This window comes from Bombus pascuorum, chromosome 13 (genome assembly GCF_905332965.1).
Source record: "Bombus pascuorum chromosome 13, iyBomPasc1.1, whole genome shotgun sequence".
NCBI lineage: Eukaryota > Metazoa > Arthropoda > Insecta > Hymenoptera > Apidae > Bombus > Bombus pascuorum.
Genome location: NC_083500.1, coordinates 11071475 through 11086575, shown reverse-complemented (window position 1 = coordinate 11086575; position 15101 = coordinate 11071475). Strand labels below are relative to the sequence as shown.

Sequence of the window (15101 nt, the reverse complement as noted above, 5' to 3'; positions counted from 1 at the left end):
ATGTCATTATCGACACGCCTTCGGAAACGAGAGTTACAGTGGCTCTGTCTCTCTTTCTCAATGCATGCTATGCGAGGGATTGGGTGAGCCGTGTATGAAAATTATGGTTGCGCAGCTATAGGGAATTCGTAGAGCCGATGAATGCGGCTATTCATGATCGGTAAATTGGATGTTTCGTTGGCGGCCGCGTGTTTCCAAGGCGTTTAACTAGGTGTATACATATGTGTGTGTATGCCTATCTTAGAGCATTTTACATGCACGTTTCTCGAGATTGTTGTGGGAGAAGATTGGCTGGAAAAAACTGGGACATCTTGCATAATACTTTAGTTAATTACTTGTATAATTTCAACTAATAATTCTCATACGATATTTGCCACGTAATAGTGTAACACTTGACGTATTTTTCGTATGAAAATGTTGTCCACAATATCGTGATACATATTTAGTTTACGTCCCAGATTAAAGTTTGCACTCTTAGTAAGACACGTTATACGTTTCAACAAACTCTCCGGATTCCTTGTTCAATGCTATTTGCTGCGCGTCTATTATTTTGTTCTCTTATAGTTTATGTTACTGTATGTGTACATGTTATAAATGTAAAGACATAAATATATACAACGTGTACTACACTGGCAGCAGATGAGTGTGTTTAACACCATTTATCTCTGTCGCAACACGTGTCTTCCTCCAAATAACTGTCAGAGCTCATATGTACTAATTTTTAAAATTGATACAGAAGTTTCAAGTTTGTCTCACACACGCGTCCAGTTTAATTTTATCGATTTCTTAATACCAGACCTACCAATCCTTCGTATGCAATTAATTATATTAATTAATCACAGCAATATAAGAAAAATAAATAAACGAGTACATAATATCTATGTAAGCACATTTTTATCGTAATGAAAGTAAACATTAGCATTATCAAAAACACCTGTACCTTTTTAATAATTGCCAGGACGATAGATCTGACATCAGTTATTTTTACTTTTCTATTTCTTAGTCTCAGTGTTAGACGAAGATAAATAAAACTTAAATATAAAGATTAAATACATAAATACATACGCATAGACTGAAAATACGTACCGATTTCCATCCAAATCGTCGTATACAATACGTACATGTACACAGCGAACGAGTTAAACGCTCATTTCCATGCCTAATTATCGACAAGGTATAATTGACAAGGTATAATTCAGCAAATGAGACAGAAATAGAGATTAGTTGGTACAGCATGAAACAGATAAAAGAGCAACACATTGCAAGCGTGTAATTTTCCCATTTAGGATCTTTCGTGTTCGAAGGCACGCTGTGTTCTGTTTGTTTCACGAAACAATGCGATCGTTGTACACGCTGGAGCCTGGGGCTTGATTCATGGTAATTTATTACCAGGAAGTCGTACGAGCCGTCGTTCTTACATGGTAGAATAGAACAAGTCAGTACGCTTTCTAGCAAAACGTCTGACACGACACGCGGAAATCGATATGCGTGCACCCACAGTTGCGACTCACCGCGTGATTCACGAAATTAGGGGAATTGTTATCGAACCGGCGACACTCACGCGCTCCGTGCCATGTGAAAATTAAGTTTGGCTAGGGTTTTGAAAGAAAAGAGTCGTACAATATTTTAATAAAAATGTGGAAATTTTATTTGTCAACGAAGGAGGAAGTGCGAGGAGGAAAATATGGTAAATATACCGATAACATTTATGGAAACACATAAAATTGGAATTGATCTCGCTGTTACTTCTGAATTGGTAGCTGCTACACCAGACTTTTATAAGCCTTGAATTTTAAAGTGTTCTACTTGATTAAGGTCAGGCATGTAAAGATGGTATGTAAATGGCAGTATTAGGCGTACAAAACCGGTGCTAATAACGCAGACGTTTTCAAGGATGTTGATGATTTAAACGACAGTTTCGCATTTTTTTACAAACATTGTCGTTGGGAATGGCACGCGTTAGTGGTCGAAAACTCTTCCAGATATTTTTGTAAATTATCAATAATTCGTTAGCAGGGCGTTCCTGTTAATAAATATTTCTTCAACATTGAAAAACAACTTCCTGAATACGTGACTGAGGAAATTTTCTGAAGAATGAAATTTGAAATTTCCATTCGAGGAAGATCCTTATTGAGGATGAGGATCATTAATAATTTCAACTTTGTATAATCGCATAAACGAATAGTTGTGCACGATTTGAAGCATAAAAGTCATTAAGTATCAATTATGTACGTTGATACTATAAAATTTCGCATAGGTGAAACTGAAACTTTTTGCTGGTTTTTGATGGATAGCTCGTAGGTTGAACTTCAAGGTTGAAATACATTTTTCTAATCAATGATGTAATTCATTTAATATGGATTCTCAAGTACGACTAGTGTTCTAATCTACACAGCTCGTAGGTGAGCAAATACTTTCTTTTTGACACGTGGTAACATCGGAAAGGGAGAGAAACATGTGCAAAATCCTATAATCGAAGTTCTAGATTTACAACTTTTAGATTTCTGTTGAGACAGAAAGAGTCGGCTATAGAAACGCCATAGAAACAATCTATTTTTCTTTAATTTCAATTTGCAAACGTTACATTCGACGATTAGAAAATTCGTATAGAATTCTAAGGAATTTCTTTTCTTCTTTTTGTTGATGACTAGGCACGGTCCGAGGAGCATCTGGCGCAAGAACAAGCATGGTTGAGTTCCGAAAGAATTTGGTTATTACACCGAGGTGGTTTTACCCCTGCGACGAAATGTGGTCCAGCAGATCCGGACACAGGAAAGCTAAGAATTCGTTTAACCACTTCTGGCGAGGAACTTCTCGTCGATGAAGAGGACGTTGAAAAGGTATTCGTTTGATTAAATTTATTTGAAATTGAATATCAATTTTCATAATGTTAAAGTATTTAAATTCTAAATATTTAAAACACTTAAAATATAAAGAATTATATTCTATGTTTTCAATTTAATCTTTTATATAGAATCTTCCCGATTATACTCCTCCCGATTGCACCACCAATTACGGTAATAAAAAAAAAAAAAAAAAAAAAGAGAAAGAAGTGAAAAGTTATTACTAGACTATGAATTTCTATGCAAATTCTTATTTTCATGAGCAAGACTAAAGAAATGGGACTTGAACAGAGGTTTGCCTTTTCCTCTAAATAATATAATAAATACCTTGAATATTTAATACATTTTTACAAGCGTATATTTCCCATAAATGCATAAACATCCGTAGTCTAGTTATTACGATGATTCGTAAGACACAGACGCAATTCTCTAACAAGTAGGTTAAATCAAACTAATCATTTATTCCTTTTCTTCGCAGGCCAACCCTCCTCAGTTTGACAAGGCCGAGGAACTCTCGCAATTACGTTTTCTCAATGAATCTTCTGTTCTCCACACACTGAGACAACGTTATGCCAGTAATTTAATACACACGTATGCGGGAGATAGCATGATCATTATCAATCCGGTGGCGCCATTAGCGATTTACTCTGAAAAGGCAAGAGATGTTTACGCATTCCTTTATTTCTTTTTACCATCTTTTTTTCTTATGAAAGAGGAATAAATTGAAGATTCTTGCTTTTAGTCTTTAATGGAATTTGTAATTAAAATTTATTAGTGCTTTGAAACCATCCTTCTTTTCAAGTAAGATAAAAATCTCAATTTCAATTTATTCACAGAATGAAGACGTTACAAACCACACAAATTTTGCTAAACTACGTTGCTTATTTTTTCCTCTTTTTTTTTTCTTCCTTACTTTTCAGGTAGCACATATGTTTAGAGGATGTAAAAGCGAGGATATGCCTCCTCATATCTATGCGATGGCGCAAGCAGCTTACAGAGGGATGTTAGCGACTCGAAGAGATCATTCCTTAGTATTTCTTGGCCGTAGCGGATCTGGCAAAACAACAAATTTTAAACATGCTCTCCATTATCTTGTATTGGCTGCAGGCACAGTTAACAAGGTGAGTGAAAATTTATAGAATTTGATAATATTGTCAGCTTACCTTTGTGATAAAAATGAAAGAAAATTAAGATAAATAGGAATTCCTATTTTTTTCAATTATTGCAGATTTTACAAATCATTCCACCTTTTAAAATCTGTCTATTCTGATTAATGTTAAAGATTTTGACCATTGAGAAACTCAACGCCCTATTCACAGTTTTGGAAGCTTTTGGAAATAGCAGAACACACATGAATTCCAATGCAACGCGTTTTACACAGCTCTTTAGTTTGGACTTTGATCAATCGGGCCAAATAGCATCGGCTTCTTTACAGGTAATACAATTATGCGTTATCGGATAATCGTTTTGCTCGGCTACATATTATTTCATGAAGTGTAAATCAGTTAATAATTTATATTTACCGTTGATGTATAACATCATTTAATTCATTTTTATTTGTAGTATATTTTCTAAAAGTCAAAATGTAAATTACATGAGAGTTAGAGAATTCTTTTACTGTGGTAGTGCTATGGCTTCGGGGTGTAACGCCCTCGATAAAGGGCACAATCGATCCAATGAACACATCGATCCAATGCTCGAAAGTGGAGCATATCAAAAGAGCTTGAATTATTATTTGAAGATACAGCAAAAAACTATTTTTTTAGCGGGTTTATGTTTTTGATCTTTATTGAAATGTTATAAAATTTTCTTGTTGTACAAAATATGTATATATATATAAATATGTATCTAATATAATTATTTATTTTAACTATACGATAATTTTGTAAAAATATCCAAGGTATATTGACGTGATTTTTATTTTGTTCGCAAGGTCCTACTTTTGGAAAAGTCGAGAATAGGCAGAAGAGCGAACGGAGACCCAACTTTCCATGCGATTTACCGTTTACTGGCAGGCGCAGAGGGTGCTCTCAGAAAGGAATTGCACCTGACCAATCTAGTCGCAGAGAACAATGTGTTCATTACACCTTTGCAGAAGCACGAGGACAAACAGCGTGCCATGGTCGAGTTTAATCGAATCGTGGCCGCTTTTAGGATTCTCGGTGTTTCTGAGTCCGACGAGAAAGTCATTTGGCTAGTCCTTGCTGGCATATATCACCTGAGCTGTGCTGGTGCGGTTAAAGCTGGCACCAGTTCGCAAAGCCGATGGCAGTTTGCAAGAGTTGAATGTGCAGAGAAGGCTGCAACGTTATTGGGTACTACAGTTGAGGAATTGAGTAGAATAGTGTTTTCTTCTAATGGAGGTGGTGCTGGTACACCGAGTACTCCGAGGCCTGCTTTACGTACACCAAGTCCTACCGAACAAAGCAAAGATATTATGGGATTAGATGCTCTGGAAGGTCTTTTGATTGGACTTTATTCCGAAGTGTTTCATTGCGTAGCTGCTCTCATCAATAGGTTTGTTCTTTTTGTGAGTAAATAGGGATAGAATGAGAGTAATGATGATAATGTCGTTCTTTATTCTTTCACAGATCCATATCATCATCTGTGCACACAGTGTCTTCTTTGTTGTTGTGTGACTCGCCAGGTTTTCAGAATCCAGCCTCTTGTGGACGACAAACAGGAGCCTGTTTCGAAGACCTGTGTCACAATTACTTGCAGGAAAGGCTGCAACTGTTGTTTCATCATACGACACTGGTGGCACCAAAGGACAGGTACATTGTAATCTAATTAATTAAGTTTATATATATAGTGATTAATTATTGTTTTGGATCAGATACTATAGAATGAATATGACTTTATTTAAATACAAAATATTCTTTATTTTGAATTCAAAGATCGATACATATATCGATATTCGATAATCGATATTGTCATTCGATGTCGATAATCGATTAAGACAGGTTGTTCATATTTTCTATCTGTTCCTAGGTGTCCTAAATTTAAATAAAAGTAGTGTTCCTCATGAAATATTTCAATTTTATCTTAAAATATCGAAAGAAATGGAAGATGAATCGATCGATGAATGTTTCAAACCCGTTTGTTGTTGCGAAGATAGTGTGTGCTATAACTTATTTTTGGTAATGATTTCCCGAATATAATTCGATAATTTTGGAATAGATGATAATAAAAAATAAAGGAATAATGAATAGATCAAATGAAATAAAAATTCTACCGCAAAGAATTTGAATCGAAGAAAATTCCATAATGAAATAAATGAAATAAAACTTAAAAATCTTTAATATAGATATATGTTGCATATTACTACTGAACTCATCCGTGTAATTCAGGTACGTTCAAGAAGGAATTGACGTAGATTACGAAGATGACTGCGACGAAGATGGAATTGGATCACCTCAGGGTTTAATTTCGCTACTAGATCGTGGAAGTTCGCAAGGTGCAACGATGTTGCGAACTAGCCAAAGTGACCTTAGTGGAAGTAGACAAATAGAACGAAAGGGTCTTCTGTGGCTGTTAGAGGAAGAAACAGTGTGTCCTGGCGGCAGCGACGAGACATTTTTAGATCGATTGTTTTCTCATTATGGAGATAGAGGTACTTAAATACGTTTGGTTTTTTACAAATTATGATGATGAATTATAATTTTTTTTTTATGTTATTGTACCAAAACTTCATATTATTTTTCATTTTCCGAATTAATTTTAATTATACACTTCAGAAAATTATGGAAAATTGATTGCATTGGAAATACTTATGCTAGATTATCGTAGTTAATAAAAATAGAAAAAGATTTTCTTTTTTATAATAATACATCGTTTATTATTCGATACAATGATATAATATACGATCATTCTGTACATTGCAATACATTGTTTTTACTTATCTTCTTAATTCTGTTTTTCTAAAACAGATCATCAATTATTGTTAAGAAAAGCACCTGGGAACAATCAGTTTGTCTTACAACATTTATTGGGTACCAATCCTGTACTTTACACAGCAACAGGATGGCTGAAAGCAACACGGGAAAATCCTGTTACTAAAAGTGCCATTACTATACTTCAAGAAAGTACAAGGTATGTAATTTAAATGTTTTTATTTTTCTAATTGTGTTCTAATCTTACAATTCTATTAAAATCTTGATCTTATTTCTTCTTATCTTGAAACTTTCTTTATGTTTTTAAGATAATATTTTATTAAAACATGTTTTGAACTGAAACGTTTATACATTTTTCAGTATCATTTTGTTTAAAATAGTCAATAAATTTTTATTAACTAAAATTTCTTGATACCAGTAACTAATATTGCATTTTATATTGATATCAGGGAAGATGTGAATATGCTGTTTGTTAGTGCACGTGGAGCAGGAGTATCTGGAGCTTTATGCAGTTCCATGCCTGGTTTGGAAGGTTCACAATCTTTGAGAAGAGCTTCTAGTATACGGCGAACATTCACTACCGTTAAAAGAAAAAATATATCTCTTCAGGTTAAATTCACTGTTGTAAGTATAAAAGTCATAAGAATAATATTCTTATCTACTAATCAGAAATAAGCAGTCTATGAATAATTGAGTTCTGGATAACCACATATTTATCTGGGAATATTATCATTTTCATGAGCGTATGCGGACATGAAAAATAAGGTCATATGTCGTGTTACATATTATGTTATCTTCAAACGATGACTCAGTTGACATAAATTTACTATTAACTTCATAAACGAGATACGTAATGAAGCTGAAAATGTTTACTGAATTAAGATGTACATTGTTATGGTACCACTTTCTGTTTTTGTTTCTTGCTTTTATTATCAGTTTATGTGTAAAAAAGGCAAGATGCAATAACTAGTTCTCTTCTAAATTAATCATAATTTTCTATTTGACATTAAGGAAGATATGATGTAATTTGTTACAGGATGGACTGATTGAAACTTTGCGGAGAACACGAGTTAAATTTGTCCATTGTATATTACCGCAACACAATGCTGGATGTACCGATAATAAAAGTTTATTGTCAGTAAAATCGAATCAAAGCGAGGACAGTGTTATTAACGTACCGCTTCTACGATCACAGGTAAAAATTCTCTTAATTGTTTTTAATACAAACAATTGTATTTAATGCAAAAAATTAAACAGATTAGTAATATAATAATAGCAGGGAAAATTTTGATAGCATTTGTATAAATATGCGTATATTAATTTTATCTACTGCGATAAATTATATCTTCTAGAATATTAGTCTCAATCTTTGATTAAAATACTAAAAAAATATTTCAATTTTTGTTACAGATTCGTGGAAGCCAAATAATCGATGCGGTTAGATTACATAAAGTGGGATTCCCTAAGCATATAGCTTTAGGTGAATTTAGAAGACGATTCAGTTTATTGTCAAGCGATGTAAACACACGACCAGGCAGTCCTGTAGCTGATGAACGCCGTGCTGTGGAAGATATGATGCTTACCATCGACGTCGATCCAGCTTTGTATCGAGTTGGACAAAGCCAGGTAAGTCGTATCTACTATTTTGCATTTTTCTCTATATTAAGTGGTAGTATGGTTCCAAGAAAACTGCAAAATCCCTAAAGGGGATATCTACAAAATACCACTTTATCTGTATTGCTTTTTAAACAAGTATATGTATTTGGTATGTACTAGAAATTTGTAGATATAAAAGATATGTCTAGAGAGAATTATTTAATTTTCTATCATCTTTATAATGTGTTACAAACTGAATGAATATGAAAACATATATTTATCTATGAAGGGCTAATTTTTTAGCCAAAAATTCCAGTATTACGGCATCTTCTATAAAACTTTACATTTATGTATATATCTCATTCATATCTCAAAACTATGCACAACTTTCCGTTTCATATTTTTTAACTTTCAATTTACATGCCACTGTATTCCAGCAAGGATCGAATGTCTAGTATCATATCTTTCACTCTAGTAGAAGCACTTTCACTTTTTTCCGTACAGGTAGTAATGCTTTTACTTGATGTTCTGGTTATCAAAACAAACAAAATGGAAAGGCATATCGATAGCGTTATTCTAACTTGTAATACCGGTCTTAAATATCACCATCAGACGGCATAGATACTTGAATTAATACCACCTTTGCTCATAAGTATTCGAAGTGCTTCCGCAATTCGATTCACCATAGGTGGTTTGTTCGAGTGTGAGAATTTTGGTAACGTCACATACTTGAAACGAACATTCGTTTTCTCAAGGAGAATCGCTTTACGTGATTTCGGTCAACTTTCTCCACGAATTCGATTATAGTTTCGTCAGTGCACCACGGACAGAGAATCGTTATCGATGTGAATTCACCGATTAAAACGATCTTCACCGTCTGGTTAAATGGATTTTTATTCTAATAGCTCGTCTAACTAAGTAAATAATATTAATGATTTAAATATAGCTACGGCAATACTGAAAGTTTCTTAACTCTACGATTTGAGCAACACTTGATATTTTATCTCAACTGCGATACAAAAATTTGCAAAGACATTATAAATACTAGGAGTCATATAATCTTACAGAAAAGAGAAAATAATAATAATAATCTCCAGTAATTATTTCAGATGAATTTCTATTTAAAAAGACTCGAACAGTTTTCCTGTTATATCAGAATGATACAAAAATTTGCAAAGACATTATAAATACTAGGAGTCATATAATCTTACAGAAAAGAGAAAATAATAATAATAATCTCCAGTAATTATTTCAGATGAATTTCTATTTAAAAAGATTCGAACAGTTTTTCTGTTATATCAGAATGATCAGACTGTTGCATGTAACTGCAACTGAAATGAAAATTCTTGCCACATTCTGCATATTTATGTAGAGTAACGTTTCGTAACGTAACTTAGGAAGCAAATTACGTGAACGTGGTCTGTTTTCTTTTTGTAGACAAGCATTTTAATTTGGTGATTCCATGGAATCGTAATCGTGACAAGATCTTATTTATAAATGTCATGCAAAGTTGCACACGCGTTAGCTGCAATCGCGTGTCTTTATTGGCACTTTTTACTATAGAATGGCGAAATGACATTAAAATTACCAGATTCAAACTATACTTACGTTAAGGATGACCATTTAATGTGTTTTCTACTGGAAAATTATTAGTATGTTGTTACTTTTTAACGCGTGAAAGCAACGTTTCGATTATAGATGCGGTTTGTACATCGTAATGTGTGTTTTAATATTTTTTTTTAATTTAGACCTCTGTTTTATGTGAAATTTTTTAGAATGTCAATGAAGTTTTCAGAACATTAAAGACAATTCACACCTTTCCTTCCTTCTAACGAATATGTGTAAATATTTAATAGGGAACTTCACATTAGAAATGTATATTGCAATGGAATTATTATTTAAAATCTTCTTAAAATCTTATTCCTTGCATACGATCAAGTACAATTGCTCTGCAATATTTTCGGTGCTGCGAAATAATTAAATACTCTAATTTTGCGTTCCTGAAATAGATACCTGAATAGATTTCAATGAATTTCTGCAAACTTTTGCACGTTGTATTCAGTGAAAATCGCGTTAAATTCAAAAGACCTTAGCGTCATATTTATAACACGAGTATGTAGTTGAAGAAATTATAGCGGGGTTAATTATAATTTGTAGGTTGCAAGATTAACAAATGCATATTTCCCCTCCATAGCAACTATGATAATTTTTACTTCGGGGTATTTACATTATTTATCAGTTTCAGTTCCTCGATTAAGTTTTCAAATATTTATCAGTAGCCGCAAACTGGCGCTGCGATGTGCAGCAATGTGGCTCATTTGCTGCCAACTCTAATCATCGATTATGGTTGCAAGGTTAATTCCCGAAGCCGAAAAGAAGATCATTTAACCGCGAAAGTGCAAAAGGGTCGAATAACCGTGGAAAAAAAAGCGACACGCGCTAGTGACTTTCTCGTGGCCCATATAGAAATCGTTGCACTCTTCGGAACCTCTCCTTGTTCGCAGAACTCGCGTTGCCCGAGGCCTTTTCGTCGCGAAAGTGTTCCACCTTGCACGTACACCTCTTCTTTTCTTTTTTATCGGGCCCGTCTGTTTTACTTCAAGACTAAGCGCGTGGTCCAATTTGTTCTCCGCAACAGATTCGAGCCAACGAATTAAGGAACACGGAAGTCGAGAGGAGCACGACGTCATCGCGATATTCTAGATAACAACGAGTAATCGAACCCTTTTATTTCTCGTCCAACAGACGAGAACAATGATGTTGGTTTTGCAATTACACTTTAGACTGCGTTAATAGAACAGGTAACGTACACGGTACGGTTTTCTAAAAAGAGTTTGAAAAATCCGAAGTAATTAAGTGTTCGTTCAAGCGTAAATTGTTTGACCAGAAATCATCGCTGTTTCTTTAGTTGCATTGGACAGAAAAAATAAAAAAAAAAGCTTTTGAAACTTGGAAAGTCGATCGAGGTTACTTGCATAATTTAGATATACATGATATGTTAATCATTGTAATCAGTGTATGCCAAAGAAGATAATAGATATTAATTATTGTAACGAAATGTCAATAGAGAAGATTATTGAGAATTTCTTGCATACCATCTTTAATCTTCCATACATTTTATTTATAAGCTTCATTATTACTATGTACATATGTACTTTACCATCATAAATACATTATTTACCAAGAATACTAAAGTACATGCTGATGATTTCTAATAATACAAATTGAATACTTTTAGTTACACTTAATTTCTAGTTATTCTATGCTGCATCGTATCTTTTAATCTGAAACATGCTGAAAAGTTATATTAGTAAGCTTTACTGTATATTATCACGACTGGTGTCGCATTTTTAAGTAACGTAACCATGATAGGGTTTCCTGTTGCTTCATTAATGTAGCTGTATGCGTTGATATTAAATATGTCAGTAAATGGATGTGTGTGGATGAACACCAATTGGAGACAGTTAAACTACTTGAATGTACAAGTAGAAACGGTTCTCGATAGAATAAATTTAGAAAGTATATCATAAATACCGCATAATACAACGGAAGTACAGTTAAACTGGCTTTTCCAATACGGGTACCACATATGAAACTTTCGGTACAAATAAAAAATTATCGAACAGAAAATGAAGAATTTGTAGTATATCGATATTGCAATTTTATGAAAGCAGGCAGAATAAAAAGATATTGGAATTTTTTTAAATAAAAGATTCGCTATTATACTTCTCGATTTTAGTAGGTTTATCACATTCCTTTTGCCACTATGTTGCTGTGTTTCGTGTACCGTATCGCGGATAAATGGACAAAATCATGTAACCTCGTTTTATACAATACATAATTATGTAGTAAGTTATCCAAGGCGGTTATGTTAAGTGCGTTACCCTACAAAATATTAACCGGATGAAAGAAGTGGAACGCATGACCCGCAGTTATGAAAATACAATCGATAACGAGTATACAAAAGCTGTTGGAATAGTATCGCTTCTGTTTAAACGCTCAGCTAGGAATCTCCACTCCCGAAATATCCGGACTAAGGTTTCCACGGCGGAAATGTGACCGTTGATCGTGTGTGCCTGCGATTCGTGCGTGTCTAGCATCGCAAATAATTCGCTGTTCGATTCCACCAGTCGATAGCTTGCACCACGAATAGATGCGTGGACTAATTCGTTAGAAATTAATATCGGTACCAGCGATGACTTCGATATCGCTACTAACTCCCGTTATCACGTCTCGCACTCGAATGTTTCTTATTTTCTTATTTCATGAAGGCAACCTACGATCGAAAGCAAAGTATTGAAGTAACACGTTTTTCTCTTTATTGGCAACTTTTTATTCAAATTTCTATTTTAGAAATTAATGTTCATCGCTAAATAAACGAATCGTTTCGATTTTTTAAGAGAAAGATAGAGAAAATTTATCGAACGTGTTGAATATAGGAATTATTATAGAAAAGTATAATGCTCGTGTAAAAATGGACAAAATTAACATCATCGATTTGGTCAACAAATTTTTACCCAATCTTCGAACTTTATTCCAACGTGTATTTGATTTCTGTGACGCTATTAGTAGAGTACTCATTGTCAGTCGTTGAGTAAGTCGGTTTTCCGCGTGGTGTTAATGCCTATTGCGCGCTCGGAAATCCACCACAGCTTGGTAATAGAGAAACGCGACGAGTTTTAATTTAACTGGCTAACAGGCTAGGTCAGGTTCGCACGACAAACGCGGTAACTTGCCAGATCGTGATTGAGATCACGAAACCATTAGCGTTACTCCGTATTAATTGCTGTCATGTAGGTATACGAGAAACAGCTGTAAAATCTACGTGCGTAATCCGTAACTATGTTTGTCCTAATTTTTCTTTCGTGCAAAGTTGCAGCTTTCTAAGCTTTACAACTTTATGGCATTGTAGCTTTATCTTTAGTACTTTTGTGAACAGAATTTGATTCTGAAACGTTGACGTCCTGGAAGATTATAAACTTCCTTTTTATTTTGTATTTCTTTTGATTTACTAATTCTTATTGTTACTGGATTTGGAATTTGTTACGTTTCTTTTCCATATTTAGCTAAAACAGAAACAGTAATAGCTTATTCAAATTTTAGTTTGTGAAGTAATCTCAAATTCTTGTAAATTAATTTTAAGTAGAGAAAGGATAAAATTTTAAGGAGTAATTAAGTTATCAAAAATATGAAATACTTGTTTCTAATTTTGTGCGAACAACTTCTACGTCTTGTTCTAATAGTAGTTTGAGAAATACTTCCTTATAGATGCACATCCGAACCGGAAACATTGAATATTCATATGAAATCTCTCGAAAGATTCTCAAGAAAATTAAACATGTTTTCTATAGAACCATTTCTCGTTGCGATTATGTTTCTGCATTAGTAATGGCTCTTTCATTCATTTCTGCTTATCTAAAATATCATCGATTTCTGTTATTATTCTACGAAGGTAATGAGAAAAATTATAACAAGCAAACTTACACGAGAAGTATGATTTTCTTATTAATCAATCAAATTTCGTATAATTATACGTCGTATGAAGTTGAAATAGAAATAATACGTTAGAATATGTAGTAACGTTTAACACGAATTTAGTTAGTATACTTTGGGATCTCCGATACTCTGATACTTTTTAGTCGTAGTGTATCTGGCATTTTTCCATCATTTGACTTTCGACCGAAGTCAACTTCGAAGAAAAGCCGCTCGATGGAATGGAGTGGAATGCGTGGGATATAAATTTTCTACACCAGTTCTTTGAAGAATGCGTTGTGGATGATAGAGGATGCGTTCCTTCAAGAGAATGACGCGTGTCGTCCGTATAATTTTATATTTGTCACGAAACAGGTGCGGATATTTTATCTGAATCGTAGAATGGCGGAAAATAGTAGAGCGGTGTGAAAAGAATGCGAAAAAGAAGCGAAAGTGAATGATTTTTACCAGCAAAAGATGTATCATCCAGATAGTTTTTATTTTCCCTTGAAATTTTTAAACAACGCCTTTTATTCTACATGCTCCACATAAAAAAAAAAAAAAAAAGAATAAAGGGGTATTACATTAAGAAAATGATCAATTCCCATCGAAAAAAATAATAAGGATTCAACAAATGGTGGAATATTTCATGATTATAAAATGATCGCAATAAGATCTCGTTGGAAAGTGACATCTGTTACGTACACCTAATGAAGAACACAAAGGTAAATGTTAGACAAGGTTTTTGAGCCTTGCAGCTATCTCTTCGCTATTACACTGACTAGATAAAATAGCTTAGATCGGATGCAGATATATCGAAGAGGTTATCGCAGTTTACAATGAATTTCTCCCACGTGGTCGTTCTTCCTTGTGGCGGAAGCGGATGCGAAGAAGCGGTTTCTTCGGCTTTTCTGTTACGTCGTGCGCTTTCGCGTGTCGAGTTCATCTCGAATTCCTCTTAACCCGTTGGTTAATTGCTACGAAAATAAAGGAGAAGGGAAGATGCGCGACTTCTTTCCTTGTATTTTCCGCTGCTTCTCGCATGGCGAACATAACGAACCCGTGTGCTAATTAATTAAACGACCACGCGGCTTTGGTCATCCGACTCTCTCTAATTCGTTGCCCGTTTAGAGATCAGTTGCCGGGTTTCATTTCGAGGAACGAAAGAAGCAAAACAGTTGAGAGAATATCATTTGCTCGGACATTAACGCAATCTTATTCTATTTTTAATAAACCAAATAAAATTGTAATTAATGTCCGTAGCGCGTGAATATCCCTCCAAAGTAAAACAGGCTGA

At 34.1% G+C, this 15101-nt stretch overlaps 1 protein-coding gene across 5 annotated transcripts in view; it reads left to right on the top strand.

Moving 5' to 3' along the window:
* Nucleotides 1-15101, top strand: part of LOC132913249 (unconventional myosin-XVIIIa-like) — a 65608-nt gene that overhangs the window by 25958 nt on the left and 24549 nt on the right. For 4 of the 5 annotated variants that reach the window (XM_060971423.1, XM_060971422.1, XM_060971421.1 and 1 more), the window contains 11 exons: nt 2652-2840; nt 3322-3498; nt 3764-3964; nt 4126-4278; nt 4777-5360; nt 5435-5617; nt 6194-6456; nt 6773-6935; nt 7186-7360; nt 7773-7931; nt 8147-8362. In XM_060971423.1, coding sequence (XP_060827406.1) covers nt 2652-2840; nt 3322-3498; nt 3764-3964; nt 4126-4278; nt 4777-5360; nt 5435-5617; nt 6194-6456; nt 6773-6935; nt 7186-7360; nt 7773-7931; nt 8147-8362 — 2463 coding nt within the window. Of the gene's footprint in view, nt 1-1669; nt 1688-2651; nt 2841-3321; nt 3499-3763; nt 3965-4125; nt 4279-4776; nt 5361-5434; nt 5618-6193; nt 6457-6772; nt 6936-7185; nt 7361-7772; nt 7932-8146; nt 8363-15101 lie in introns of those variants that run through there. The other variant, XM_060971425.1, reaches the window with a different exon arrangement.